At 36.3% G+C, this 27,395-nt stretch overlaps 1 protein-coding gene across 1 annotated transcript in view; it reads right to left on the bottom strand.

The window, feature by feature from the left end:
- Nucleotides 1–27,395, bottom strand: part of PDE11A (phosphodiesterase 11A) — a 118,134-nt gene that overhangs the window by 49,886 nt on the left and 40,853 nt on the right. The window contains exons 3-9 of the mRNA XM_015868349.2: nt 14,207–14,296; nt 11,733–11,873; nt 9,282–9,346; nt 4,586–4,721; nt 3,335–3,410; nt 1,834–1,901; nt 1,375–1,467 (exon numbers count right to left, since the gene is read on the bottom strand). Coding sequence (XP_015723835.1) covers nt 1,375–1,467; nt 1,834–1,901; nt 3,335–3,410; nt 4,586–4,721; nt 9,282–9,346; nt 11,733–11,873; nt 14,207–14,296 — 669 coding nt within the window. The remainder of the gene's footprint in view (nt 1–1,374; nt 1,468–1,833; nt 1,902–3,334; nt 3,411–4,585; nt 4,722–9,281; nt 9,347–11,732; nt 11,874–14,206; nt 14,297–27,395) is intronic.

Raw genomic sequence — 27,395 nt, 5'->3', positions numbered from 1 at the left:
ATGTCATGAGGAAATGTTACTCATTGCCCTAGCTAAATGCATATGTATTAATAAAGTATTCTATTACTGAGAAATGGACTCACAACACTTCAGCACATACCTTTCTTTTGTGCAGTATTTTTCTGCTATGTCTTAAGTGTTGTCATTCATTTATAGAGGGAATTACTCTTTCATGAAGCATAGAGGCCATTTATCAAATCTGTGATGTATATTCAAGTTATATGGCTATGAGTCATTTTATATCTAAGAAAGAAGCTGCATTGTAAAGCAAGAAATTTAAGTTTCCCAAATTTCAAGTAGTAAATAAATTTGTATGTTAGCTTTTATATTTATGTATTTAAGTGTAACGCCTGTGACAGCTTTTTTTTCTTGCCAGGAAGAATATTCAGTAATAAGCTGTTATATTGCACAAATTACTGCAGTCAGTGAGAGTTTGTAGTAATTAATGACTGTGATATGTAAAGAAGGAAACTTTGCAGCAGGCCAGCCGAGCGAAGGTTTTCACAACCCCTCCAAAATGAACACACAAATAATAATCAAAATGCTACTAACGCTTAGAATGTTTGCTAAAAGACTTTAAATGTTTACATGCTTTATGTAATTGATTCCTGATATGTAGACAAATATCTTCAACTCTAAAGGAAAGGAGGAAAAAAAAATACTGTCTTCTTAGCAATCCAGTTTGGTTTGGTTCTTGTTTTAACACAGAAGAATTCTTATGTCTATCAGAATAATGCTGGTGTTTTGGTTCTTACTGCAATAGTGACTATAGTGCAAATTTAAAGGAGGTTCCACAGTTACAAGTGTGCCCACATCAGGGATGTCCAGATCATTTTCTTTTTACAAGATGTGAAATGTATTATAATACTAAATACAAAGCTACTCTTTCATTGCAGTAATTTTATAAAAATTATGAGTCTAGGATAATGCTTCCAAAAAGATATTAAATTTCATTCAAACCTCAGTTATTGATTCAGTTAGGGATAATGTAAATCTCTAAAGCTATCCAGGAATGGAATGGAAGACCACTGTGTGTTTGCCCTGATCCACCACGGCAGAGCTTCTACCGATCACTATTTTCCTGTTCACACTACTTTTCATTCACAACACAAGAAAAGAAAAACAACAGGCTATGTAAAACCATGTTTTAAGAAATGTACTGTCATGGATGGAGAAGGAAAAGCTGTAAAGCTGTGCATGAGCTCCACAGTTCGGTGTATTCTGAAGTTTCCCTTCATTACTTTGGTGAAAAAATGCTCTAAAGTGCATTAGATAAGGAAAATGATGCTAAGTACAATAAATTCAGAAGCAATAGCTTTCTGTACATGTAACACTTACGAATCACAAAGAAGTTTCATTGAGAAGTATACATACATCAAGAGCCACAGACTGTTTTGCCCAGGATTTCTTCACTTGATCATACATGATTGTGTTGTTGATGCCCAGCCCACAGAAAATAACAAAGGCCTAAAATGAGAGAAAGGTGGGAGGAGGAAGAGAGAAAAGAAAATCAATTATCATTCTGTTATAATACAAACATGAAGATGAATGCTGGCTTAACAACTGAAAAGTAATTGCCTAAAAGTGTTAGGAATGTTTATACAAGTTACCTTGAGAATAAATATAAGTCACTGGCCTCAATTAGATGAGAACGATCAGATGCAAGAACTATTTCAAACAGGATGCAGCTTTATCGACTGCTTCTGAGAACTAACCACAAATGCAGATAACATTTTCTTCCCACCTCCCTTAAGTAGGCTGAAGGAGCATCACCCAGAAATATCAAATCCTGATGAAAAAGTGCATTTCTGCTATGAGATTGAAGTCTTTTACCTCAAACAGTCGCTGGTCAGCATCATCAAAGGGCTTCCCATCAAGTCTGTTCAACACTTGAGCTACCCCTTTAGAAAGAGTTAATATTAATTACAATTTTTATGCACTAATAATGCAGAATTCTTTATTTAGTGGTAACATTTAAAATACATTTGTCAAACTGGAATGCAAATTTGCAAATATTGATCAAGGAAAAATAAGCAGATATCAGTATGTGGAGGTCTGTTTTGATACCGGGATTGCTTATTTCTTTCAGCTGTTCACCTTTGTTCTGTAAGTATAACACTGGGGAGCCAAACAAAGTGACTGCCAGTGGTTTTCAGAAAAGGTTAGATATCTCTTTTGGAAAGGATTTAACAAATGGAGTAAAGTTAGTTGTCCTAACAATTTGAAGTCCCATCATTTACCAAAACTGACCTTCATTCCTAAGAGTCAGCTAATTTAACAACGCCTGTGTGTGTAAGACCCTTTTTTTCTCCTTCTTCTCATGGTCTGTTCCACAGATTTATTAAACAATGAAAAAATAGTTTCCTTAAACCACCTGTAAGCATTCAAAGCTCTTGGCTACTGCTGAACAGAGTTCTACTACAACAAGCTATTCATTTAGCTAAACTTACCCATATGAACACTATGAACTATCAACTTCTGAGGGCTGAGTTTCCCTTCTACTTCTCTCTGGTAATATGCACTTCACAACAAACAATGACCTGTATATTTAAAAGGCTCACTTCCCCCAAAATCTCTACTGATTAAGCTCAAAGATCCTGGATTCTGCATGGCACTGAGTACCTTCAAAGCAATCCTGAATCCAGCTCTCACCAACTGCCACAACATACAGGGATGCAAGTATTACAAGTTTAAACTCATACAGCTTTGACTTGAAATCTTCTGTGGAAAGCTGAGGATGAAAACCAGCGCTAATTTATAAATATTATTCTTTTTTTCAGCTGAAAGCCAGTAAGAATGCAGGACCAACAGCATGTGTATCATTGTTGGGAAGCATCCTATCAAACAGGCAATAAAACCCTGTCACATCCTAATCCAGCACACACTGCTGCCACAGGCAACCCTGACAGCTGCCTCAGTCTCTCTGGTAAGTCATGCCTAGCTGTGCGTTTCATCATTAAAGAGGGAGAAACTGTCTGGCAGGACTGCAGAAGCAGTTGCACGAGTTATATACAAACAAGGCAGACCCACAAAAAAAGTATCAAAGCACAACAAACTTCTTTCACTAATAGCATTAGCATCTCAGTTTTCATCGTGTTTGTTTTCAAATTTCAATACCATATAAAACTTAACAATGATACAATGGGAAAGCTGAAAAAGTCCATACAGTATCCAAGTCAAAACATCCCTTCTTGGATACTTAGCATGCATCCTAGGTACCGTAACTTCTTAACAATATTCAGCTGGGAAAAAGAAGAAAAGGAACACAGAATTAAAACGACAGAATTCAATTTACATTAGCACAAAAATGGTGCAGCTGTGAGGAAGTTCTTACCAATTATTTGGTGGTTGCTATTCCATATAGGAACACAGAGAACAGACCTTATGTGAAAACCAGAGATCTGGTCAGCCTAAAATGTAGAAATGAGAGCTTCCGTTATGTTCCTCTTTCCTACATGTGACTACCCATAGAAATAATTGATTGCAACAATTGAATTTAAGAATAATAATTTCACATGAACCCACAAACAGAAAATAATTTCTGCCCTTTGTATCAAATGGTATTTTTTCTATATATAAATTGGGCAGCACTTCAAATAGACTAACTGTAAACCAAATACAAGATGAATGAATTATTCCGGATATAACATACTGAAAATACATCTGCAAACATGGCAAGGTTTGGCATGCTTTATTTCAGCATATCTCTTTGGCAAGGAATAGACCTCAGGCATTAATTGTAATTCTAGAAATTCTGAATAAATTAGCATTAACACAGGTTTTTACTCTTCCACAAAATACTTCCAAGCACACTTACTGTAGTGTTATGGTTTGGTAAGCTTGTCCACCTGATTCATGTGCTTTGAATCAGGTTTCTGATTCAGGATGTGTGATTCAGATAAACTGCTGGCTAAGTGTCCTATAGCAATACTGTTTTATTGGACAGAATGCAGTGAAGACTTCATCTTTCCCTATGCTTTTAACATTTGTTCAGGTGCTATGCATACATATATGCAAACACATTTTTATCTTACTAGCTGTGCCTGAAACTAATACCTTAGATACATGCAAAACTTTTATTAGGAGCAATATTCATCTCAGAGAAACACCTAGTCCAATGCGTACATTTGTTTTGTGCAAACTATCACATTAAGAGGGTAGTTGGCTAAATTAGATCACAAACAACATTTATCTCTTTAGATACTGGTTCTGTAACCCTCCAAGTGCACAATCCCAGTCACTCTGACAGCTAGCAATGACATTGCTAACATCAGCAGAAGTTTCAGCAACAAAATCAATTTGTGTAATTCTCAAAGTACTTGATAGTGGAAGGTATTGCTTAAATATTAACTAAAAAAGAATCACCAAGAGGCCAATAAGTGCCTATAGTCATATGCTAATTCAGTGACGTGTTTACTGTATAAAGTCATATCAATACCAGCAGGCCTGAACAAGGACATACTGGAAAGAAAATAATTCAAAACTGATGCACTCAATTTTACAGTACCTCAGACGTAACTATAAAACTGCATTATATTGCAATGCCAAAAATACAATGTTATGTTCACATTTCTCTAAATCTTACTTCAGCATCAAAGCGAGGATCCTGATAGGCATCACTGATATTCACCGGGAGGCCCGTGGAAGCTACAAGTTCAGCAATGCTGTTATTTATTAGCCAGTCAGAGTAAGATGGTGATTTCTCCACACCTTCTTTGAAACTATCAGAAGATACAGTGAGAGAAGGAAAGAACACAGTCAATGTTGCTTGAAAGTCCAGCACTTTTTACAGGCATTCTCATAGGAACTGCAGAACTATTCACAGTTACTAATGGTTACAAAGCATTACCTATGGAACAATAATTTGGTATTTATTGAAATAGCATATTAAAGAAGTTATCTCCTATACACAACTCATTTGACTGAAAATAGAATTGATCTCCCATGTTACTTACACATTTAGTAATGAAATCTACTGACATATGGATCAATAACAGGATCACGTCCACATCACTGTGAAACATAAGCCTGAATCCAGTGCTATAAATTTTCTATGAAGCTACCTGAAAGCTCAGAATTTCAGATTTTAATTTTTCAAATTAGCTTTACAACTTGGGTATTTTAATCCATACTTCCAATGATTCTTTGTCACATGAAATGGTTTTTGTTTTTAATTGTCACCTGCTGCGTTAGATCACAGTAGAAGGGACTGTGAAATGAGTCTTGAAATCAATAATGTAAGTGTGTTACAGCTGGTGGATCCTGGAAGATATATAATAAATGAATGTTTCCTCCTTGGCTGACCTGTAGCCACAACTACTAAAGGGCTACAGAGCGTAAGATACAAGAACTGTGAGCTCAACACACTGCACTCCACCTCAGCTTGTGCTGAAAACTCAGTGTTTACACAGACCATGAAAATCCTCACTCAGCAGGAAAAATTCTCACTCACTTATTGCAAACAGGATTTTATGATTGGCAAGCAGCAGCTATTTGTATGAACATCTGTAGGCATACTATCTTAGCTTGGAGAATAAAACTGATCAACGCCTGAGATATTACCTAGAAGAAAGTGTCTGGAAGCTGTGGAAAAGACCGCCATGGCTTGAAACTTCAAAGTAATGAATTAGATGAGGACATAAGCACAGTAAAATGCTCAGAAGACTCAATCAAAATGAAAGGATTGATTTTTGTTGGGCATATTAATTTTCTGGAAGCTAATTCAACTAAGTCATTCCTTTGAAAGAAAACCCAATATTCCTAAAAGGCTATAAATAATGACAATAATAATGACTTACACAAAGAAATCTAAGTGTATCAGTTTCAATTTGCGCTAAGAATTTTGAAAGACTGCAATAAATGTTGTATATGCACTTTGACAGGAGCCTTTACTGAAAGAAAATATTTTTGAGCAAATTAAGAAAATTTATTTGTATGATATAAGATTTATTTTAGGACATCAATATACTTAAAAAGTGGAAGAAAAAGTTCTTTTGGGATAAGAATCCAATTTCAATTGCATAAATCCCACTTCATATCTTGAAGATTTGGATATTTTCATTATAATGTAAGACACTTAAAATTGGGATCAGAGTATAACTGTTCAGCACTTTAAGAAGTAAATAATTTCAAGTCAGGAAGAAGTTTTAAATTATGTTCTACTGCATCATTCCCAATCCTTGCAAGTGCTTTGCAACCACACTCTGAAGAGAGACACTTGACTTTCAGCAGAGGAAATATCAGTGTTTAATTCTGATGCAAATCACAGCCAGCTGGCTCCCTCTCTTTTCTCAGCAGCTCACAACAATCAGAATCGCCTCTAAAAATTGCAAGCAACAATATCCTTCATACTGTGGAAAGCCATGAGCTGGACTGCTGGACAGCTGCATGCCGCTGCCTCCTGTTTTGCCTACACACAGGTAGAGGCATTGTGTGTCAGACAGGAAAGAATACTCTGCTCTCAGATCACCAAGTGGTGCTGCAGGCTTCCCTCACACAGCTGCATTCTTGTGATCTTCCCAGAAGCGATACTCTCTTACAGGGACAGCCAGAAGCACAGCTACCTTTAATCCTTTCTAAATTCATGTAAACCCTTCCAACTCCTAGGTCTACAAGAACAGAAATATGCCTTAAGAAGCATTAAAACACTGCAAGGAATGAGGTTGTGCATAAGTGAGCATCATTCCTAGGGATGGCAGCAGTGAAACAGCAGTAGCATGGATTTCTGCACTTTCTCTGTGCCTGTCCAACTGGGAAAGATATTTTCTTAGCAAGCAGCTCACCTTAGCCAAGGTTGCTCACCTTCTCACTGACTCTGTTATTTAAGTTACTGAATAGGAATCTCAGCTATGTCATCCACTAAGATGCCTTCTATGCAGACATGGCTCACAGCAGCTGCCCTCCAGCTCACCTGTATCCAGGATACATCCAAACTGAACTCAAGGCTTCAAAGATTCAGGTAGCTTTCTTTCAAAGAGAGAAAAACTTGAAAAACTGTACTTCAAGAATAAAATGATTGTCATAAAGGGCAGTATCTTATGAATCAGAACTGAACTTGATCCTGACATGTGCTGGAATCTGTCAAACTGAACAGATAAATTCAAGTGTGGTCTTACAAGGTATTTCTTTATAACCAACAGCAAAGATAAAAGAGATATGAGTATTCATTATGATGTTCAAGGACCAAACTGGTGAACTTTTACCTTGCAGAGATGAAAAAGGCAGAAGAAAAGCTAATTTACTCTAAAACCAAGGGAGGAAAAGTTAGAACCTAATATGAGATTGTTGTCCTTGGACTTGCTCTTACTTTTAAACAAAGCTTACAGGCTGAGAATGGTTCTAGTTATAATCTCTTTGGATTTCCACTAAAATTAAAAAATAGTAATATTTATTTCCACTGGAATCATGATGAAGAAACTCATCTTGACTTTTTTTTTCCCCTATGTGACACTGCATTTTTTAGGTCCATAGAATGTGGAATAAAAAGGGCAAAACTCACTAGAAGAAATGCTCAAATGCCAAGGGCTCCTGGCATTTTTCTGTATCCTAACTAACATTTATTTTACCACTATAGTGCCAACAACTCAAGCTGTGCCTGTGCTAGATCCAAATATGACGTCATATCTGTCAGTCTGACCTTAATCTTTGTAAAACCAATTTCTACCCCCACTGGATGGAAAAATGAATGAAAAGTAGTCTTTACATTAAAATGGACAGAATTGTACCTTTACAAATCTTACTAATAGTTTGCACATGTTTATTCTCTCTGACTGAAGTTAAAATGATCTTGACTACAAGCAGTGCAGGCTACTACAAATTGCTTTTTGGTAACATGCTAAAATAACTATGGTAACAAGAAACAAGCCAGCTTGGTTATTTTGACAGCAGTCTACATTGTGTTGACTAATCTGGCTACTGATCAATTATGACAAAAATGGGAATAACAACAACATCTCTTGATTCACACCTCTAACCCCTAACAAAAAGAATGTATATACACCCATTTAATTGACCTAGGAAAGAGCAATTGGTACCATGATGCTCTTTCTCAAGCAGACTAAGTTATGATTCCCAGATGGAAAAATGGATCATTTATTCATATTTAAACTGTAAAGTGATTTTTAAAAATTATTACTTATTTATTTATTTTAACTTGCTTTGATTTCCTATTTTGTGGGTAGGGCATTGTGTGGACCTGCACTCTGCTGTCAGCTAGTAAATTTTGTAATTCTGTGACATCAATCTATGAAAAACCTTAAGAATTAGGAGCTGTCATAATTTGGAGTGCAATACACACATTCACATTAATGAAGTGGCAATTTCTTACCACACTAAAGGTAGATAAGAAAAGTACTAAAGGCAGCAAATTATCCATAAATATATTTAAAAAGCTGTTTGAAGAACAATGCGTGTGGCAAAGGACAAAGTAATCTTCCAGCCTGCTACATATTGCAAGACGGACAGACTGTGAGGCTTACACTATTATGGTAACAATTACACATCGGAAATTGTAATTTAGAATCAGAATCATTTTATTTTGCATTCAATACATTATGAGTTAATCATTGATTTAGGGTCTTAAACGATAGGATAAACCTTTTAACAATATCCCTGAAGCTTCATCCACTTATTTGTTATTTAGGACCTTTTTTCTGTACTACTGTGTTACCGGTTATGTTATCTCATAGGCATTAATACAATAATCCCACAAAAAGCTCTCTTACTACTAACAATTAGCCCTTTATCAATGTTTAAATACAGATCCTATTAAGCAAAACACATATATTTGTTTTGACTGGACTCCCACACCAGAGTTACTCACAGGAATGCAATTTTTAGCATATGTACATTCTGTGAGGTTTACAACTTGACAAGAAGAGAAATCAAATCTTACTGGAAACCTTTCAGTGCAACTGTGAGGTGGCATTTTGTAAAAGATCAACAAACAGTTTAAAGCAATTCTGTAATTTTTACTTCAGCGCTTACCATTCAAAACAACATTTTGTGTATTTTCCACAAGTTCAACAACAAAAATCATCAGTAGTTTCCTGGTTTTGAGACACTGATATAATGTTATATCAGCATGGATAGCTGATATTATATACAGATATTTATTCAAGCAGTTGTCTATTTGAAGTGGAATCTTGTTCAAGTAAAACCAGTAGACTGACACTCTTGAAGCAAATCTGTCTGGAGTTCCATAACAAAATAAAAGCAAGATCAAGCAAATTTAAAACTGAAAAATAAAGCAATCCATTACCATAGAAGACATGTGCACCAACCTGTTTTCAGTGTCAGCACTGCATTTTGGAGATAGCAGCTCAAAGGACTTTGTAAATTTCACTACCTGTCACATAAGTAAAAGAAATTTAAAGTTGTTGTTAAAATTACAAGTACATAAGTAAACACTAATCTAAAGTTGATGTATTTAAACCACATTTTTCCCAAATGAACCTACAAGAAAGACTTAAATCTGTATTTTCTCAGTGGAGAAATCAACATAAAAGCATACTACACTCCATTCATAAAACAAACAATACGAAATCAAATGACAGCTTAATGAAGAATAGAAATCTTTTCTGCAACAGTATGCTTCCCTTCAAAGGTCTTTGGAACATAAACTACACAGCTTTAACAACATATGTTTTGGGTTTTTGTTTTGTTTTTAATGGGGAAGTAAACAGAAATATGCTTTTGCAGTAATTGTAACCTTTCTTCCTTGAACTTGTGTCATCAGTACACAAACAAAGCATTTCAAGAGTAGCTGATGCAAAACTGAACATAGATAATGGTTTTAGATGCTAAAGTACATCCATCTTTTATTTGAGTTCTGTATTATAAATGTTTTTCATGCAGTATGTTGTTGATATTTTAGACATGGCTTAGCATTAAGTTAGCCTATGGAGGTCCTTTATGATATAAAGGCTAACCCTTTGAAATAGGGGAAATTGGGAAAATAATTGCTTTGTCACTTGTTAAAAATAAATAAATGAGCACTAAGATGCTATTCTTCTATTTCAAATTAACCCAAGTTTAAAGATTATTTAGAAAAACACAAGGGTTTGTTCTTTTTGGGCTTATATGAATACTCGTCTGTCTGCATTATAGGATTCAGTGTAGATGAATGAGAAAACTGTGTAGTTTGGAAAAAAAACAAACCCTCCACATTCAGTGGTAGAAAAAGTACTAAGAGCAGAAAAAAATGAAATGCCATCCACCGTCTGCTACAAACACAATATATTACCCCTCCACAAAAAATAGAAATGATACTATATTTGTGAATATATGAGTGTAGTAATAGTGATAGTGATAGTGATAGTGATAGTGATAGTGATAGTAATAGTAATAGTAATAGTAATAGTAATAGTAATAGTAATAGTAATAGTAATATAGTAATAGTAATAGTCTCGTGTGGGTTGGAAGGGACCTATAGTAGAACTATATCATGTAATTAAAAAAGAAATATGGGGGAGATACTGTGAGAAAAACTAGAAACATTAAAATTATATAGCAGAATATGCATTAAATACAAAGCTGTGTTGTGCGTTCATGGTTGTTAGTGTAATTTAGGGCATACTCCATGAAAAGTACTTAATTTCTATTAGTTTAAATGAAATGAGAATCATAGATTTCCTCCACAAAATAAGTAGTTTTTCTGCCATAAACAGTCTAGTGATTCTCTGATAATCATTTAGACTCTCACTGATCCACAATAAATTAGTTTCAGAGTCAGTGAATCTGAAGAAACTTGGATAGAAAAGAACGCTTCAACTGCTGCTTTAACTGATGGAAAGGAAGACAGATTGTGCTCAAAACACTGAATGGAGACACCAATACAAAGGTAACCACTTGTTTTACTCCTGATTACAACAATCATAACAATGTTTATATTCCTAAAAGAGTCTCTCATACCCTATAAATGACAGTACTTAAAGTGTCCTGGCAAAGGTTCATGCCAAAATAAAGGACAGATAGTTTCATATGGCTTACCTCTAACTGCTCAACTTAAGAGCAATTAAATACTTATTCCCTGATCAAATGGACAGAGCAATTGGAAAAAGCAGGAATACTCCAGTGATGTTGAAAGTAATGTTATCACTTCACCTGCTCAATACAGAAGCTTGCTTCTACCACAAGAACAAGTGCAGTTCTAAAACTGCTTGCAGGTACCACCTGTTTGATAAGGTATTAGCCTGAAAACATCAAGAAAGTCATAAGTTCCAGGTAAATGGAAACAAAGCTACAGACAGGATTTTTCTTTCCATCTAGTGGCTATGCCATGAAAGAAAGAAGCCAAGCAAATAAATAATTGATAACAAATCTGGTCCCTAGTTTTTATGAAGCAAATCAAAGAAGTACTTGCTGTCCCTTAGCTGCTCTGCAGAAAGCACTAATTCCATCACACATGCAACTGTGAAGGACAGCTAAACTGCTGGGTCACAACACTGATAGATCCTTCAGCAACTTACAGGCCCCACATTAAATGCCTTAAATGAACAGAAGGAATCATAAAAAATACACTTCAGTATACTTTCAAACAATTGGTACTGGATAAAGGTAGATAAAACCTATTTGTAACTTTCATTGTAGAATTATATGCTGGAAGAATTCTTGCTATCCAATGCTTACACAATACGAAACAACTTCTCCACAATTTAAAAAAAAAAAAAAAAAAAAAAGCTGCTAACCTACTCTTATATTAACCCTTCAACAAGAGGTGCAGATATACTTACTGGGGATTCAATATCTTCCAGAAGTAATACTGAACACCGTTCACACTTGAGTAGAGTCTGTGCCCGATGCATAATTTTCTTGACAATTTTCTCTAAGTCAGTCTGTTCTTCGAAGAGGTCATTCACTACTTCCAGTAAAGCCTACATGCAAGGATTGAGAACTCTTATACTGATTACAGAATACATAAATATGTATATACTGAATTTGCTAGTGCATTTACACTTATTTTATTTCCCACTTTGCATGTTCAAAATTTGAGAGAAAAGATTATATTAATACTTCTATATTCCGACATCTCTCTGATCCCATGTTTACCACCAACAATTTATCTGAGAACAGTGATCTAAAATGAAGAGCTCCCCTTCTCATTTCATCACCTACAGAATCAATAGGTCATGTTCTTTCTTACAGGTTCAAAAATGGTCCAAAGCTTTTTCCTTTATTCTGGCTTAAGGCAGTGAAACTAAAAAACTGCCCACCTAGATAAGCAAAAAAAATGTTAGTGGTCTTAGCTGTCCCAATGCAGTGGTCATCAAAATGTTGATTTTAGTCACTGAAGTTGCCACTGATCATGTCCTCATGGATGGGGAGGCCAAAATGTGGGTTTATCTATCACATTTTACTTGCCAATTATTTTCAATCATGAACTAGCCAAAGCTGAAGATCATCAACAGGTCAGAAACACAAGTACAAACCTTGTACCTATATACCTGTAAAATGGCCACAAATATTTATTATGCATCCCATGGCTGAAGCACTATGAAAAAATATTTGCATCTCTAACCTTATTTCCTACTGTCTTCACACACCAGAGTTTACCATTTTCTGATGACAAATGAGAACATCCAAAATACTTTTCTGCAGAAGGTCTCTCAGAAGATTAAATGCTGCTTCCTCAAAAGCCTGTCATCGTTCCCAGCAGGCTGGGAATCTGTGGCAAATTTTAAGTCTCTAAGTGCTCAAAAATTTTTGTTTCAATGTCAAACAAAGAAGAACACATCCGCCACAAACAGTGGCAGAAAAGCATTTTTTCCCCAGCCTCCACCATGTCTCTGCACCCAAAATATAGTAGTCATTAGTCAGACTTGGATGAAAGATGAGATCAAATATTTAACAATCCTAACATCGACACATTATTAGAATAGGCTATTCTTAGTTTTCAGATGTGTGGAAATCACTAGCCTCCATATATGTGAAAAGCACTGAAATCTGAGCAGTGAAAATGTTAGTGCTTGATACAAGGACCAACCCCACTGTAGTTTCCTCAGCTTAGTGAAGAAAGATTTGTTAGATGCTACAGACGGTATTTCAACTGAAAATTCAGTGTGAAATCAGGAAATCGTCATTTCATTTCTTTAAAAAGTAAGTCTCTCCAAAAAGCAAAGTGCATGTGAACTCAGTGTTACTCTCACTTCCTCTGAGCCTTCTACCCCAACTCATACATGGCATCAGCAAACATGAGAAAACACAAGTAACATATCTATGCAGATACATGCTGTTGAAATTTTTCATATGCAAGTCTTTGCTTGCTTACTTTTATAAAGATGAATCTAAATTATCCACACATGAATTGAATATCACAAATCCATCATGTCTAAGTTTTGATATTTCTGGAGTTTTACTAGAGTTTGAATCACTGCCAATGTAATTCTTTCTACTGCACTGTGTCACCAGCACAATTGTCTCAGTACTCCAGAACAAGAAACTGACATCAGGAAACAACAGATACCACTGAGAGCTTTTCCTCCCACATTCCCTGCTTGCTGCCTTAGAAAAGTTTGCTATCTGTGGGAAATGCATCTTTGGAAATAAAATGTGGTTAAAACAGTCTACTTAGCAAACAAGTACAAATAGCTGGAACCTGAAAGAACAAAAGATGAAGATTTGATACTGGCCCAACATATGAGGAATGCTCAAAAAAGCACTGCCTCCTATTTTATTATGTTGGTCCACAGCATCAGAGGTGGACATTGCTAGTATGGCAGTAGAGTTTGAACTGTCCTGCCAGTTGTCTGTTACATGTTGTTGCCGTGACAGATGGCAGTAGATGGGCAGTCACTTAAAATGGCATCTGAAATGGAAGTGCATTTGAAGCAAAGGTGTGTCATTGAATACCTCCTTGCAGAATAAAAAAGATAAATGGCACCCACTGACACTTATTAACACTTGCTGAATTGTTTGTGGAGACCAAACGATGGACATGAGCACAGCGAGGGGTATGTTTCAGCAGTGGTGACGGCAGCATGAAAGACAAGCCATGTTCTGGTCAGCTATATAGATTTTTATGAGCATAGAACGCAGGCTGTTTTTTATCACTGGAAAAAATGCATAGCTAATGGTGGTGTCCATGTTTAAAAATAGCCTTTTATATCTAATAATGGTATTATTGTGCTCTTTGTATCTAAGGTAGTTTCCATAGAAATAAATAGGAGGCATTACTTTTGGAGCATCTTACTTACATTTTGGTACTCACCCTGCTTCTGTCATATTCCTTCCTTGAAGCTGCAAATAGCTGGGCATTGGATATGGCAATCCCACAGAATGGGAGGTACATCTGCATCACCTATTGCCAAAAGAAACATCATTAAAACAGTCATTAAAAAGAACTGCGGTTAGACAATTGTGTTATTAACAAAGAGACAAACTGAAGTGGCATCTCTCAGAAAAGTCTCAAGACCACTCACTCTTGATTAGAAAACTAAATACAAGCAAAACCATCACAGACAAGGCACAGAAAATGGATGGAACAAAGATCAAACTGGAAGGAAAGAAAAACGCATTTGAGTTCACAGGTCCCTCTATAGCTTGACTGGAAAACTGTGATTTTTGAGTCTAGAAACAGAATTCAGAAGGTGATATTTTAATATATAGACACTGCAGCTTTTCCAACAAAAGTATTTTGTTGCCTTTGTTCAAATACCTAAAGTAAAAACTGAGAACAACAATCTTGAGTCACATCCCTGCTGATTTTTAGAGGACACAGACTTTGTAGAATACCAGCAGAGTATAACACAGCACATCCTTCCCAAAACTCTTAGTCATAGTGCTGAATGTCTTCTCAGAGGGGGAAGGAGATTGAAGATATGCTCAAGAATATTCCAAAGAAGAGAATAGAGAAGATGAAAGGCAAATGATGTTGAAATGAAATAAATAAATAAATAAATTACAAGGTTTAGGTCTGCAAAAAAATACATATTTTTTTAATCCTCTGTGTGGACCAAGTTGGGCCTTCAGGTATGGTCATACAATAAGAAAGACTGCACAGGAGGGACTGGGAAATATTTTGAGATGCAAGATGACCATACCTTAGACTGGCTCCAAGTGATACAAACTGTTCTACTCAAAACGCCTGAGTACCTGTAGGATTGGCACTTTTCACAAGGATGTTGATACATCGAAGACTAGTAAGATCAACATATTTAAGCTGCAGAAAAATAACAAGCCTATAGCAGTCAGTGCAGAGCATATCAAAATGTAGGAAGTAGATTTTATATCTGCTGAACAGCCTTAACATTTTCCAAGTGAAGAGGAGCTGGAGCACTCTGTGCTTACAGTAAGCTCCTCTGCATACCTGAACTGATGTGAAAGAATAGATCATTGAGTGGTTTGTAGAATATATGGAAGGGCAGACATAAGGCTTCAATAGACCGTAATGCGTATGAACAAAATGCTTGATGAGGCAAGCACTGAAATGGTATCATCATAAGGGAAGTATATCAGTTTGATTTTTAACACTTATCATTTCTTCTTCTTCTTCATCATCTTCACATGTCATATGTATGACCTCCTCCTTTTTGGTTATCAGATACATAAATAAATGAAATTTGTAAGTGGAAGATCCTTTCCAATTAAAAAATAATAATAATGTCACAGCAGCTAACCTTCTCACCAGACTTTGTCAGCTGAGAGATCCACTGCAAGCTGTACTCTCCCGTGAGAAATTTTGGCATTGAAAAACTGGCATTTGTCTTTGAAGCTTCATTTAATTAGGAAGTTATTGCTAGCTCAGGGAAGCAGACTATTAAGACTACTTAAGGGGGAAAAAAAAAGAAAAAAGAAAAAAAAAGAAAAAGAAAAAAACAACAAATAACAGCCAAGCGCTGTAATCACTCAGAAGAACCAAAACACTCTGCAGCCACTTCTGTTCTACTTCATCTTATTTAAACGCTTTGTAGACTATTGGTCTATTCAATTTGTTTTTGAGTTTTCTAAGATGATTTTCACATCCTCTGTCTTTTGCACCTTCACAGCTGCCACTCTGTCAGAGAAAGTGTAGACTTCATACTTTAGCCTTTACACTACAGACACTTATACTGCTAATTTGCAAACACTTTAGTCTTCCTCCACCATGGTTCCCTCTAAAGAAGAATTATACACTTCAGATTTGACAAACCTTTACTTTTGTGGAAAGGTAGAAATTAAACTGGAAATTAAAAAGTCAACTATCACAACAGGTCTGCAGGAAAGAGCACAAGAAATGAAAGATACATTCTGAAACACAGTCACTGAAGGTGATTTTCTTATAAGAACTCCTCTGAGATAATATTGCCTATTTCAACTTAGATTTTACAAACAAAATTAAGCAAAAACTATCTATATTTCCTTGTAATAATACTAAACACCACAGCCAAGTAAAAGATGACCAAGGAAGAGCTACAGTGCAGAAAAAATTTAAGTGAGAAAAACCTGCCTTAATTAATACATATCATAGTGAGACTATATATATTCTTTTATTTAATAAAAATAAGTGAAAGTTAGTACTAATTGCCCTAATTGCCATATTGTCATTCCTCTTTCCCACTTTCTGAACTGTAAGGGCAACAGCTGTCTAAAGAATCTTTGGCAAACTGTAACACCATTCCAAATACAGACATTTCTAATGGTAATGTTACAGAGTAGAGTAGAAGTCATTTATCACATTTTGACTTCAAGTACTCAAGATGGCTTTCTCATTTATTTTGCAATGTTTTAAGAGAAAGGAAGTGTTTACAAGCATCTCCAACCTACTGATGTTACAGCTGTTGGCAATCCAAACAAATTAAGTAACAATACCAAACTCTCCTCTGCCTGAGCCACACACTGTAATGAGCTGTTACTGTTATGCTAGATTCCCTTTGGGCATTTTCCCTCAGAAGGGAACCCACGAAAGAACCGAGGAAATAGAAAGAGCAGAGGAAATGGCACATAACACCCTTTCTTCCAGACTTGAAGTTATGGGTATGCTATTAGAGACCTTTTGGTGCTCCAACACATTGCATTACAGAATAGCAATGCACTGTAATTCTATTTCCCTTCCTGCTGATTATTACTATGGCTCCTTAAATAGAAGCATTTTACTTATAATAACATAAAAGCACAGTCCACGTGCTTTGGTAATGTAGCATTGATTTTTGATAACAGCAAATAAATTAGGTAGAAGTCTAAATCATATAGAAAAGACAGATGATAGCTGGTCGTAGATACACTGTTACACAGCACATTGCCACAATGGACACAGATAACACACACGGTTATTTTAATTTGCCTCTGAGAGATGATCTTGTCAAGTAGGAGCTGTTTTCTTTTTCCTTGCCTGCAGTTCTTTCTGTAGCACTGGGCAGGACACACAAACTCTTCAGAGGCTTTACAAAATTGTTTTATTGTACAGTAAAGCCTAAATGATGCTGGAACTTTTAGAGGTATCACTGACGGCCACACTATACCTGGAGTATGCCACATGTTTCAATTATACTAATGCACAAAACATGTATGGGATTTGTGGAAAAAAAAAAAACCAGTTCATATTCACTTTCAAAAACATAAAATTATTTCCCTTTGCCTAAGGGAGATTAAAAAAAATATTTTGGAAGGAAAACGTAGTGTACCTGAAAGGAAATTTCCTTCCATATTTAATTTGGACTAATGAAAGGAGAAGAGCCCGCAAATTTATTAAACAAAGCAAATTGCTAAGAAAGCAAATAGAACATGAAAACATCAGGAATATAGCTTCACCAGATATATCTTGTTCATTTATTCTAGCAAATAAGATTAGCTGTAATGACTCATCACAGTACCTTGCAGCATATTAACAAACAAATCAGTAAATTTATAATAGTATATTTTATTAAAGTAATGTTCAATCCAAATAACAACCTAATTTAATGAACCTACTGAGATGCTGGAAGAGACAGCTATTTGTTCTGGTGCCAAATAGAAGGCATTCAGATAACTGCAGATTAACAACATTATATTGTGAATTACTTGGGCATAGAAGGGCCAGGTAACCTGACACATTTTCTCATACTTAATAGTGCAGCAAGCACAAAACCCTCAGCAACTACAGCTGCTTCAACTGGCATACAAAAGCTAAAAAGTTGTATTCATTCACAAAATGTTCAATATTTTATCAGGGCAAGAAACTCTCTACAGAAAGAACGTAAAGCAATAAGCATTAATTCAGTATCTCATCTTCTCCATTTCTAAATTTTATTAGTTTGTTAAGGGATATCTTATACCAGGAGTACAAAAAACACAAATAGCAAGGGAACAAACATCATAAGCACTGGAAGCTGCAATATTTTATTGTGCAACCAATTAACATTTTTAGCCAAGGTCTGAAGACAATGCATCTTTTCTGGAAAAAATAAAACAGTGAGATCAAGTGGCCGCCCTGACCACCATTACTTTTTTCTTCCTGCAGAAAAATATATTCCAGTGGCTTTAGTATCCCCACACATTTTTCATCTGTTGTGCCCAAAGTAACAACTATTGAAGCAATAGCTTGATATTTGGAAGCACAAAGCATTACAAAATACTACTGTATTAACATCAAGGACAAGAAGGCTACAAATATACGTGCACTTATTTCATTGTTTTTTTATGGCATCAGTTCTGAAATGCAGATGAAGAGCACAATTTCTCACTCAGAATTTCAGAATACAGTCTTCCATATCGTTCCTCTGTTCATAATAATGATTTCATAGACCATAAGTTCAGTATCTGGCTTCACAATTGTCAGTGTTGGGACAGCTACCCTAATGCTTTGAGATGTAGCACACATTAGCCTTTCATCTGGCTTTTCAATGGTGCCAAGGTATAGACAGAATTTAAATTTATAAGATAGATAGCAGTGTTTCTCTTAACTGCTAAAATAAGGAGTTTCTGTGGTGATCTGGTCTTGAGGGTCATAGCAACTCCATACATGATATAAACCTTATTATCATTATTATCATTAGAAACAGGCAGGACCAGGCCAAGCTCCTTCTAACAATGCCAAGGCTCAGAGCACAACAAATTATCCTTCATCACACAGCCTGGGGAAGATGATGCCTTACTGAATGGACAATTCCTCTTTCTGCTGCCCAAGAAAATCTCTCTGCTAGCTCCTACTTTCAAAATTTGAAATAAGGCTATTTTCTAATTGGGTGCCCTGTGGGTAATGAAGTTTTGAAACGTTCATTTTGTGAAAAGGTACAAAAAGCCTGTAGTTTCCTAACCTTGGTATTCAATTTTCTCAAAGAGTACAAGCTCTACATCAACTGCAAACCAGTATGAAATGTAATTTGCAGATCTCAATGTATCTTTTTATTTTTAACAACAGAGACAAGAAAGCTGCACACATGCAGACCTGCAATGCAGAAAGTTATTTGCTAAACATGAAAAACAGCCAGTGCTGCAATGGCAGCACACTGCAGTGGTAAAAGTGCTAGCTTCATGCTGCTGGCTGGAAAGCAGCCCTGAATTCAGCTTCAGCGAAACGCAATGACATTTACCTTGCCTCCCCCACAGGCTGTTTTGCCTGCACTAAGCATTCTCAGAGAGCACCCAGTGCCATAACTATTTGATGGATACAATCTAACTCAGGAATATCAACATGCTCCATGCATCCATCTGTCTGTTATCAAAAAAGATAGCAATTTGGATATATGATGGAGATAAGAAGCCTCTCAGTAAGGCTGGAGCACTCAATCTGACACAAACTACAGGTTAAACTCTCAGTGAAGGTTTGTCTGGTTCAACTTTCATCTTCAGAGGTCGGAGAAGGCACATCTTTTTATACAGTTTATTTGGTGAAGCTGAGGGGGAAGCAAGGAAATTGCGACTTCCTAGAGAGAGAAAAATAACCCTGTAAAGTAAATATTTTTACATTAAAGTTGGAAATGTTTTATGAATATACTTAAAAACAAGCCAGGGAAGCCAGCTGCCCCTTGAAACATTTCCTGAAGCATTAAAAATAGGTTCAGTGAATAAAATATTTTACTGAATTCTGAAAATGTGAAACTAAAATCAGTTGTAAAATGGTTAAGCACAAGTGCTTAGTCAAACTCCATTGCCTTCTGCCAACTCTGCAGTGCCTGGCTACCCATGCTTCTGATAAAAACCTGATCGTCACCTAGGTTTTCAGATTCCAGAAATGGTTTTCAAAATTATTTTCCCATTCCAAGCACGGACCAAACCTTAGCTTGGTAGAGACACCCCATGAATTATAGGCATACAAACTCAGCTCAGCTCACAAGCTTCTGTATGCATCCATGAACCTACAGAGGCTCCTGAATCAATTTTCTATTACCCTAGTGTTTTTTTCCTCCTTTTAAAAAAAATTTGATCATGTGTGGCTATTTATGTGGTGCCGTAAGAATGCCCTAATGCTCACAAACAGATGGCACCATCTCTGCCTTGTAAAGCTGACCATCAAAACATAGAATTGGTGGCTGTGAACAGCCTGAAAAGGAGCACAGGAGCATTTCTTCAGCACTATCTCTGTGCTTGGCTGCCTCATATAATTACTGGCACACATTCAAACTAGATAACTGCGTCACCAGACAGATTACAACACACGTTGCCTGCGGGAACAGACTTATTGCAGTTTTAAAACCTGACTTCTATGTAGGTCACCATCCTCATGAGCCGCAGCACTGGGATACTACTGCACACAGAGCCAAGGGGCTGGGGAGGGCACAAGTACAGCGTGGATGGGTTCGGCCTCAGCTCTGACCCTTTCCAGCCCTCCTCACAGCCTTCCAGTTTCTACAGCACAAAATTCATCTCTCTTATGCAAGGCACCTCAGACGTGAGGTGAGGAAACAAATGAACACATCTACTTTGTTTTACAGTGAGACCCCTGTAAGATTACACATTGTGTCACAGCTACTAATCCTATTTCACTTTTCTGGCAGAAATTTTTAGGCTTCATGTCCCAGCCATTTTGCAGCTAAATGTTATTCATACCTTCCATCGCCAGCAGGAGACAAAGCTCAAAAAAATCTAAACAAGCCATACTGAATTTGCTGTCATACACACAAAAGCATTGTCAGAGTCTATTAAAACTATTCTTAGAAATATATAAGACACATTTAAACACTTTAACATCACACTGAATTTAGTAGTTGTTATACAGTGGGGAAAAAAAACAACAATAAATTGTGTTGTAAATTTCCACAGAATATCTCATGTGAAATGCTGTTGCTGTAGATAAAACTGATCCATGAAAGTATTTCTGCTAGACTAGGATGCTACCCAAAATTCAAACAGTTCAAACAATAAAATGGCTACTATTCTATGATCAAATCTTGTGGTCTTATATTCTTAGAAATCATTCTATTTTCATCAGAAGTTTTTCCCTCTTTGACACATACTACATCAGTGATGCCCAGTAAAAATCTCTATCCCAGCAAGCTCTTTTAAGCTACCCTTTAGTTATTCAATACGTGATATTAAGACAGGATTTCCAACAGGAAAATCAGGGACAAGAGGAGGATCAGAGAAAAGTGGTTCTATTAAAACTAGATGTGCAGAAAATAAGGAAGTGTAAGGGTGGCAGTCAAAGATAAAAGAGCATTGCCAGAAGGAGCACTGCAGTCACAGTATAAGCACCTGTAAGCCTCATGCCTGACAAACAGCATTCAGTCCTGGAGCTTGGCAAAGGCACAGCAAAACTTGAAAGCTAGAAAAAAGACACCTTGTGAGCAGCCTAAGCGAGAACTGCAGAACTAGCATAATACGATCAAACCAGTGAACCTCCATGCTTCTGTATTATGAAAGCCATGGAGACAACACACTGCAAGGGCTTTCTGGATGGTACGGGTATGCACCATGCATATACAACCACATACAGTCAGAATTTCATTAAATCAACAGAAAAATTGTTTCCAGTGTTCCCATCCATTGGTTTTGAAAGATGGCAGTGCATCTTCCTTTGTGGCAAAGCCTGATAAGAGAAGTGGTAGGCAGATTTTATTAGTTCATATGAAATAACATGAATGAACAGACACTGATGTCCTCAAGTCTGCAATACCTACTCAGCAATTAACTTTCTGTCCTTCAAAGACTGAAAGTCAGTAATCTTTGATGCATTCAAATTATACCATCACCCTAATAATCAACAGGGTTCACTCTTTTACCTGCTTAATGTTTTCCAAAGAGACAAGAGGGGGTGTTAGTGCCTGGCTGCTCTCTGCTGTTTGAAGATTAGCCACCAGAGACTGGTCCCCAGGCGTGGGAGCTCACATCCATTGTGTAAGAGCACTGGCAGGCAGTTTTGCAGTGTCTTAAATCTCAGCATGTCAAAGCACTTTGGAAGACAAGCAGTGAAGTTTTACAGCAGCAATATTATGTCATAATTTTCTTCTGGAGACAGGAAAACCGAGCCAAAGAAAGATTAACTGATTTATCTATGGAGATGAAGAAGGTCACAAAAAAAGACTTTATAAAAATTAGGGAAAAGCTCCTGGTTTCCACCGTGCCTGAATCACTGGACCCCACCTGCTCAAAGATGTAGTTTAAAAGCTTTTTAAACGTCACTGCATACGACTAAGATGTTGGTACTGTAAAATAAGAAGCAGTGAAGACTGACACTATCACTGTTGAAAAAAGAGCTCCAGATCAGAACTTTAAATCTGCATAGAAGGATTAACAGAAATCACTTTGAAGTTAATTTTTCATTTAACATAATTGCAGATTTCTGTTTTGCCTTGCCAGACTGCTTCATGTGCCTGATCTCTGGCAGGTAACTATAGATAATAACCTATAATGATAATTAAATGGTATTGAATAAAAATAAGTAAATTCCATATACACTCACTGAGAATGTAATTTTCAGGTTCTTCTTACAATTTAGTTACCAACTCCAAACTCATAAAAAATGAGAACTAGGTATACTCATACACTCAGCAGTCTTAAAGTACTGGAGTGTACACACAGAAAACCATTTCTACAGACTGTTGGCTTTCATCAAGACTGAATAAAGATGCCTTTCACCTTTCTTACAAATTAAATTATCTTTCGAGTCAGAGTGCAGGTTTGCATTCCTGTGAGTTGTGAGCAAAATGTAATCCAATTTCTGCATAAATACTGTGTGCAGTTTAACCAAAAAAAGAACTTAGCTCATCTATAAATAGCAGCCCTCACTGACATCACAGCAATATTACTCTGTTTCTATTCTTCTGTCATATACTTCAAAAGGAGTCTTGTGATTTTGGAGAAAAAGTTACACAAACAGTAATTTTTTTTTTCATACGAGACTTTAACAGAGAGAATATTTCTGCAAGAGCTGACTGCAGAAGCCTGATCCTTTGCCACACTGAGTTCCTGCTTTAGAGAAGCAGGCAGGCTCAGTAGAAGTCCTCCCCCCTGGCTGAAGTCCCAAAGGGAATACAAAAGCCTCACACAAAAACCAACCAGATTTCCTGGGTTAAATTTTAGCAGGGAGGAATTAAGTTTAGCTACCCTGACTACCCGTTGTTTGGAGCATTACTCCAAAGGGGATGGAAAGGGTTGCTTCTGTTTTCACAGAAGAACATTTGAAGTCTTCTTGTGAAAATGAAAGAGATATTCGGTAATAGCTTAAAAGACAGCAAGAGACTCAACACTAACTACAGTTCCTTATGTATTCCCTTACATTACTCCTACCAACCACAACATTTCCATTATTTTATAGGCTAAAAAGCTTTACACCCAGATGGAAAAAGATGAAGTGGAAACAGGAGAAAGGTCAACATAATAGCATAAGGGACCATTGCTTTTACCACACCATCTCTCTTCCCACTGAGATTCCTCTGTATTTATTCACCTTGTTGAACTTTCATGATACACAGAAGCATGACTACTAAACAAAATTACATTGTATTTTTGACATTTTATGTTATTTAGTTAAGTTCCTCCAGAACACTGGAAAAATTGCCAGTGGTATTCGATGTTTGACTTTTTTCACTTTGTGTATATCTAATGATTAATCATTGCTACTGAACTTCATGGGACTTTATAATGGTGATGCTTTGCCTGCTCTCCATGTACTTATTCAGAGAAAGGTGCTCCTGTTCTTATTTCCATTGCTTGAAATAAAAAATAGTTAAGAAATATAGTGCATTTTCAGTTTATTTTCCTATTTTGTAAAAAATGCAATATCTTCCCTTTTTGTCATAAAGTAAAAGTACCTAGACTATTACACCAGAAGAACTGATTATGCATTTGGACAAACTCGACAATGCTGTGATCTCAATGTGACCACGCTAATTCAATATTCTGCATTAGTTTATATTAAGGTATTTTCAGGCCTAATTACTTACCATATGTAGTGTAATTTCTGCCCATCATATTACGAGTGTTAACACTTCACGTGAAGTAGTGGAATAAAGCCTACAAAGCTGTTTAATAAAAGCAGCTCACACACCCTCATGTTGAGCTTGTATATGAAAAGAGAAGTGTACATACATAACATTTCTTTAGAACAGCTTCCATCCAAGTGACAGAATGTTTGCTAGAAGGAAAGTATCTATAAACTCTAGTCAGTATAATTCTTTGTAGTCTAAGGTTAGCAACTACTCAGTTAGGGGCAGATGAAAACTAATATACTTCTGAGGCAATGGAATAATTTTTTAAATCACAAGAGGAAAAAAAAGCCATTTAAAATGAAGGGAGCTTTTGAAAGGCCATCACAGAGTACACATATATAAAAAGTTCTTTTAAAATAAAACTACTTAAATGTGTTGAGCAGTTATATTATCTACTTTTTTTTCATTACAGGCACAGCTTAAAGAAACAGCAGAAAAGGACACAAACCAAATACTGCTCTCATCTGTATCACTATGAGCTTGCAGTAATACCTCTGACATTTTCACTTGGGTTTGTGTGGTTATAATTTACAGAATTTTGTCTTCTCTAAGGGTGTAGAAATGTAGTTGATGCCTGAAGGACATTTTCATCAACTCAGGCAGTATCAATTTCATAGAAGGCAGACTGACATTAAAATATATTTCACCCTTTCCAGACAGATGCCAGTCGGAAGAAGCTGAGCATAAATATTAACAGGATTTCTGTGAAGCCATGTAATCTGCTAGACAGCCTGATCACTTTGACATTTTCTGCTTTCTCTACCTGTTCTACATCTATCAGAACACCCATATCTCACACCTTGCTCTTTTGCCCATGAGCAAGCATGTCCAATAGAAACAGGAAAGGAAGACATCACAGTTCTGCACAGAACTTTGAATACTAATCATAATTTCAGTGACAACAAGCAAGACAAATATATGCAAATGTTTTTGTAAGATTTAGAGACAGTTGTAGAAGAAAGTGATCTAAACTCATCTGGTTTCAGGTTTTTTTGTTTGTTTTTAATAAATCTTTACTTCAAGTGCAAAAATAAGAAAAGAACACCCATAGAGAGAAAAAGGATTATCCAGAAAATAGTAAAATGTGCAACTTAGGAAGATAAACAATTACTCAATTTGCAATATTGCAAACATACCCATTTCAGAATAAAACCTTGTTTTTACTTGAGAAATAATTCACTTCTCTCTTTCATTCTAGCTTAAAGCAAACCAAACAAAAACACCAACTTAACTTTTTGAATTCAATTGCCCAGAGTCCTCTTTAGACATGAGATACCAGACCAGTTAGAGGTAAGTCAGATGTTTTCCTGAATTAAATATCTTCTGTTTGCCTTTCTCTGATGACAACTGGAATTCTCTTTGGTAACAGCACCTTCTGATAAGTGCTCCACTGGAACTTGCTGATTTCTTCCTTATAGACTCCATTAACTTTGCAGTCAGGGAGATGAATACTATTAACTAATTCCACTATCAGCTCACAAACTTTTAAAAATAAAACAAAATAAGAGTTTGAGTACTTCACTAATTTTTTAGAACCTACAAGTGTAGTTTCTAATACGCAGACTTACAGATTGCAGCTTTAACATCTGTTGGGCTCTTATTCAAAAAAGCTCCAAAACACACTTCTCATTTCAGTCTTTTTACACCTTTTTTTCTGGGTTCTCCATTGAGCCTTCATTCCAATGAAAGCGCATAGCTCCATCTGAGATCTTACAAGGTTTCTGATTACTGCTGCAACATGACTATCAAAAATGCCTAAAAATCAGCTGAGGTCAGAATTTGTGATAGAAACCAAAAATGACTTTATTTTTCATTATGCTTAAAAGAAATTAGCATGTATTTAAGGATTAGCCTGGGGTTTCAGGCTAAAAAAGTTAAAACACATGCTTGCATATTGCAAATTCAAAGAAACTGTAGCAACAGTACGGATACTACAACCTGGATGTCTAATGGTATGAGTAAGATTCACTAGGAAAATTAATAGCTACCTTGCCAAACAATATAAGCTTGGATTGTAAATGTCTTCTTGCCACTAATTCAAAAGGGTTTTTTTGTTTGTTTCTTTTTAACCTGGCAGTGATAACACTAAGAAGTCCAAGGTCTTTGTTACTGAAAAAATGTGACAAAGAATGTCATCTCTCACATTAAAAGAAATAAAAAGAATCAAGAATAAATATTTTGGGGAAGAAGGGATGTTCATCTATTCAGTTCAAATTGTGGCAAAAAAATAAAACACTAGCATAATATCTTCCTTAATAACTGCCATAATAACTGCCTTTTGAGCACTGCTGGCTGACAGAGCTTGAGGAAAAGCACTGTGTTGCCTATTACTGCACGTTTGAGTTTTAGGACTGGGTAGGCTGTAACAGACTGACTTGAAAAATTCGATTTTTGTCTGTGCTGCAGAGTTCAAGGTGCTGATGAAAGTGTGTGGGCTGGTTTGGATGTGAGCCATGCTTATTCCACACATCATTGTGTCTCCTGCACTAATGACTCACACCTGCAAACGCTGCTATCTGATTTCTAGGCAAAGATATTTATGAACTGGGACTGTGGGACCAAATCCTGGTGGTATAACTGTACAGATCACAGTGTGCCTAAAGCACCTGTCTGTGAAAAATAGAGGATTTGCGGATTCCTTCAGGATGTCATGAAAACTGGGTTTTCTCCTCTGATAAAAACAAAAAACAAAAAAACAAAAAACAAAAAAACACTCTACAATATTATTTTGCAGACTGTAATCTATTTGATGTGATAAAGCACTACTTTTCACTTGGCTGCACAAGAAACATGGTCATTGATCCATGAGATCCACTGGACGCAGAAAAGCATCCCACTATCTTCTCTCACGGTAAGTACAGGAATTACTTGCCACAGAGGCTATTTATACCTAGAGACTCATCTGTTACAGGCTACTGCAGACAAAGGAATACTTAATTCAAGCAAAAACAGTGTTTCCCAAGCTTGTGATTACAATCTTGCCTCTCTGGTCCAGAGAAGTGCGCAAAGCCAATGCTCAGAGATTTCTCCTATACAGGGTTGCAGAATCATAAGCTTTCGGTAGCACTTACATAG

This window comes from Coturnix japonica, chromosome 7 (assembly GCF_001577835.2).
Source record: "Coturnix japonica isolate 7356 chromosome 7, Coturnix japonica 2.1, whole genome shotgun sequence".
Lineage (NCBI taxonomy): Eukaryota > Metazoa > Chordata > Aves > Galliformes > Phasianidae > Coturnix > Coturnix japonica.
Note: the sequence above shows the minus strand (reverse complement) of the source record. Positions and strands in the feature narration are given on the sequence as shown.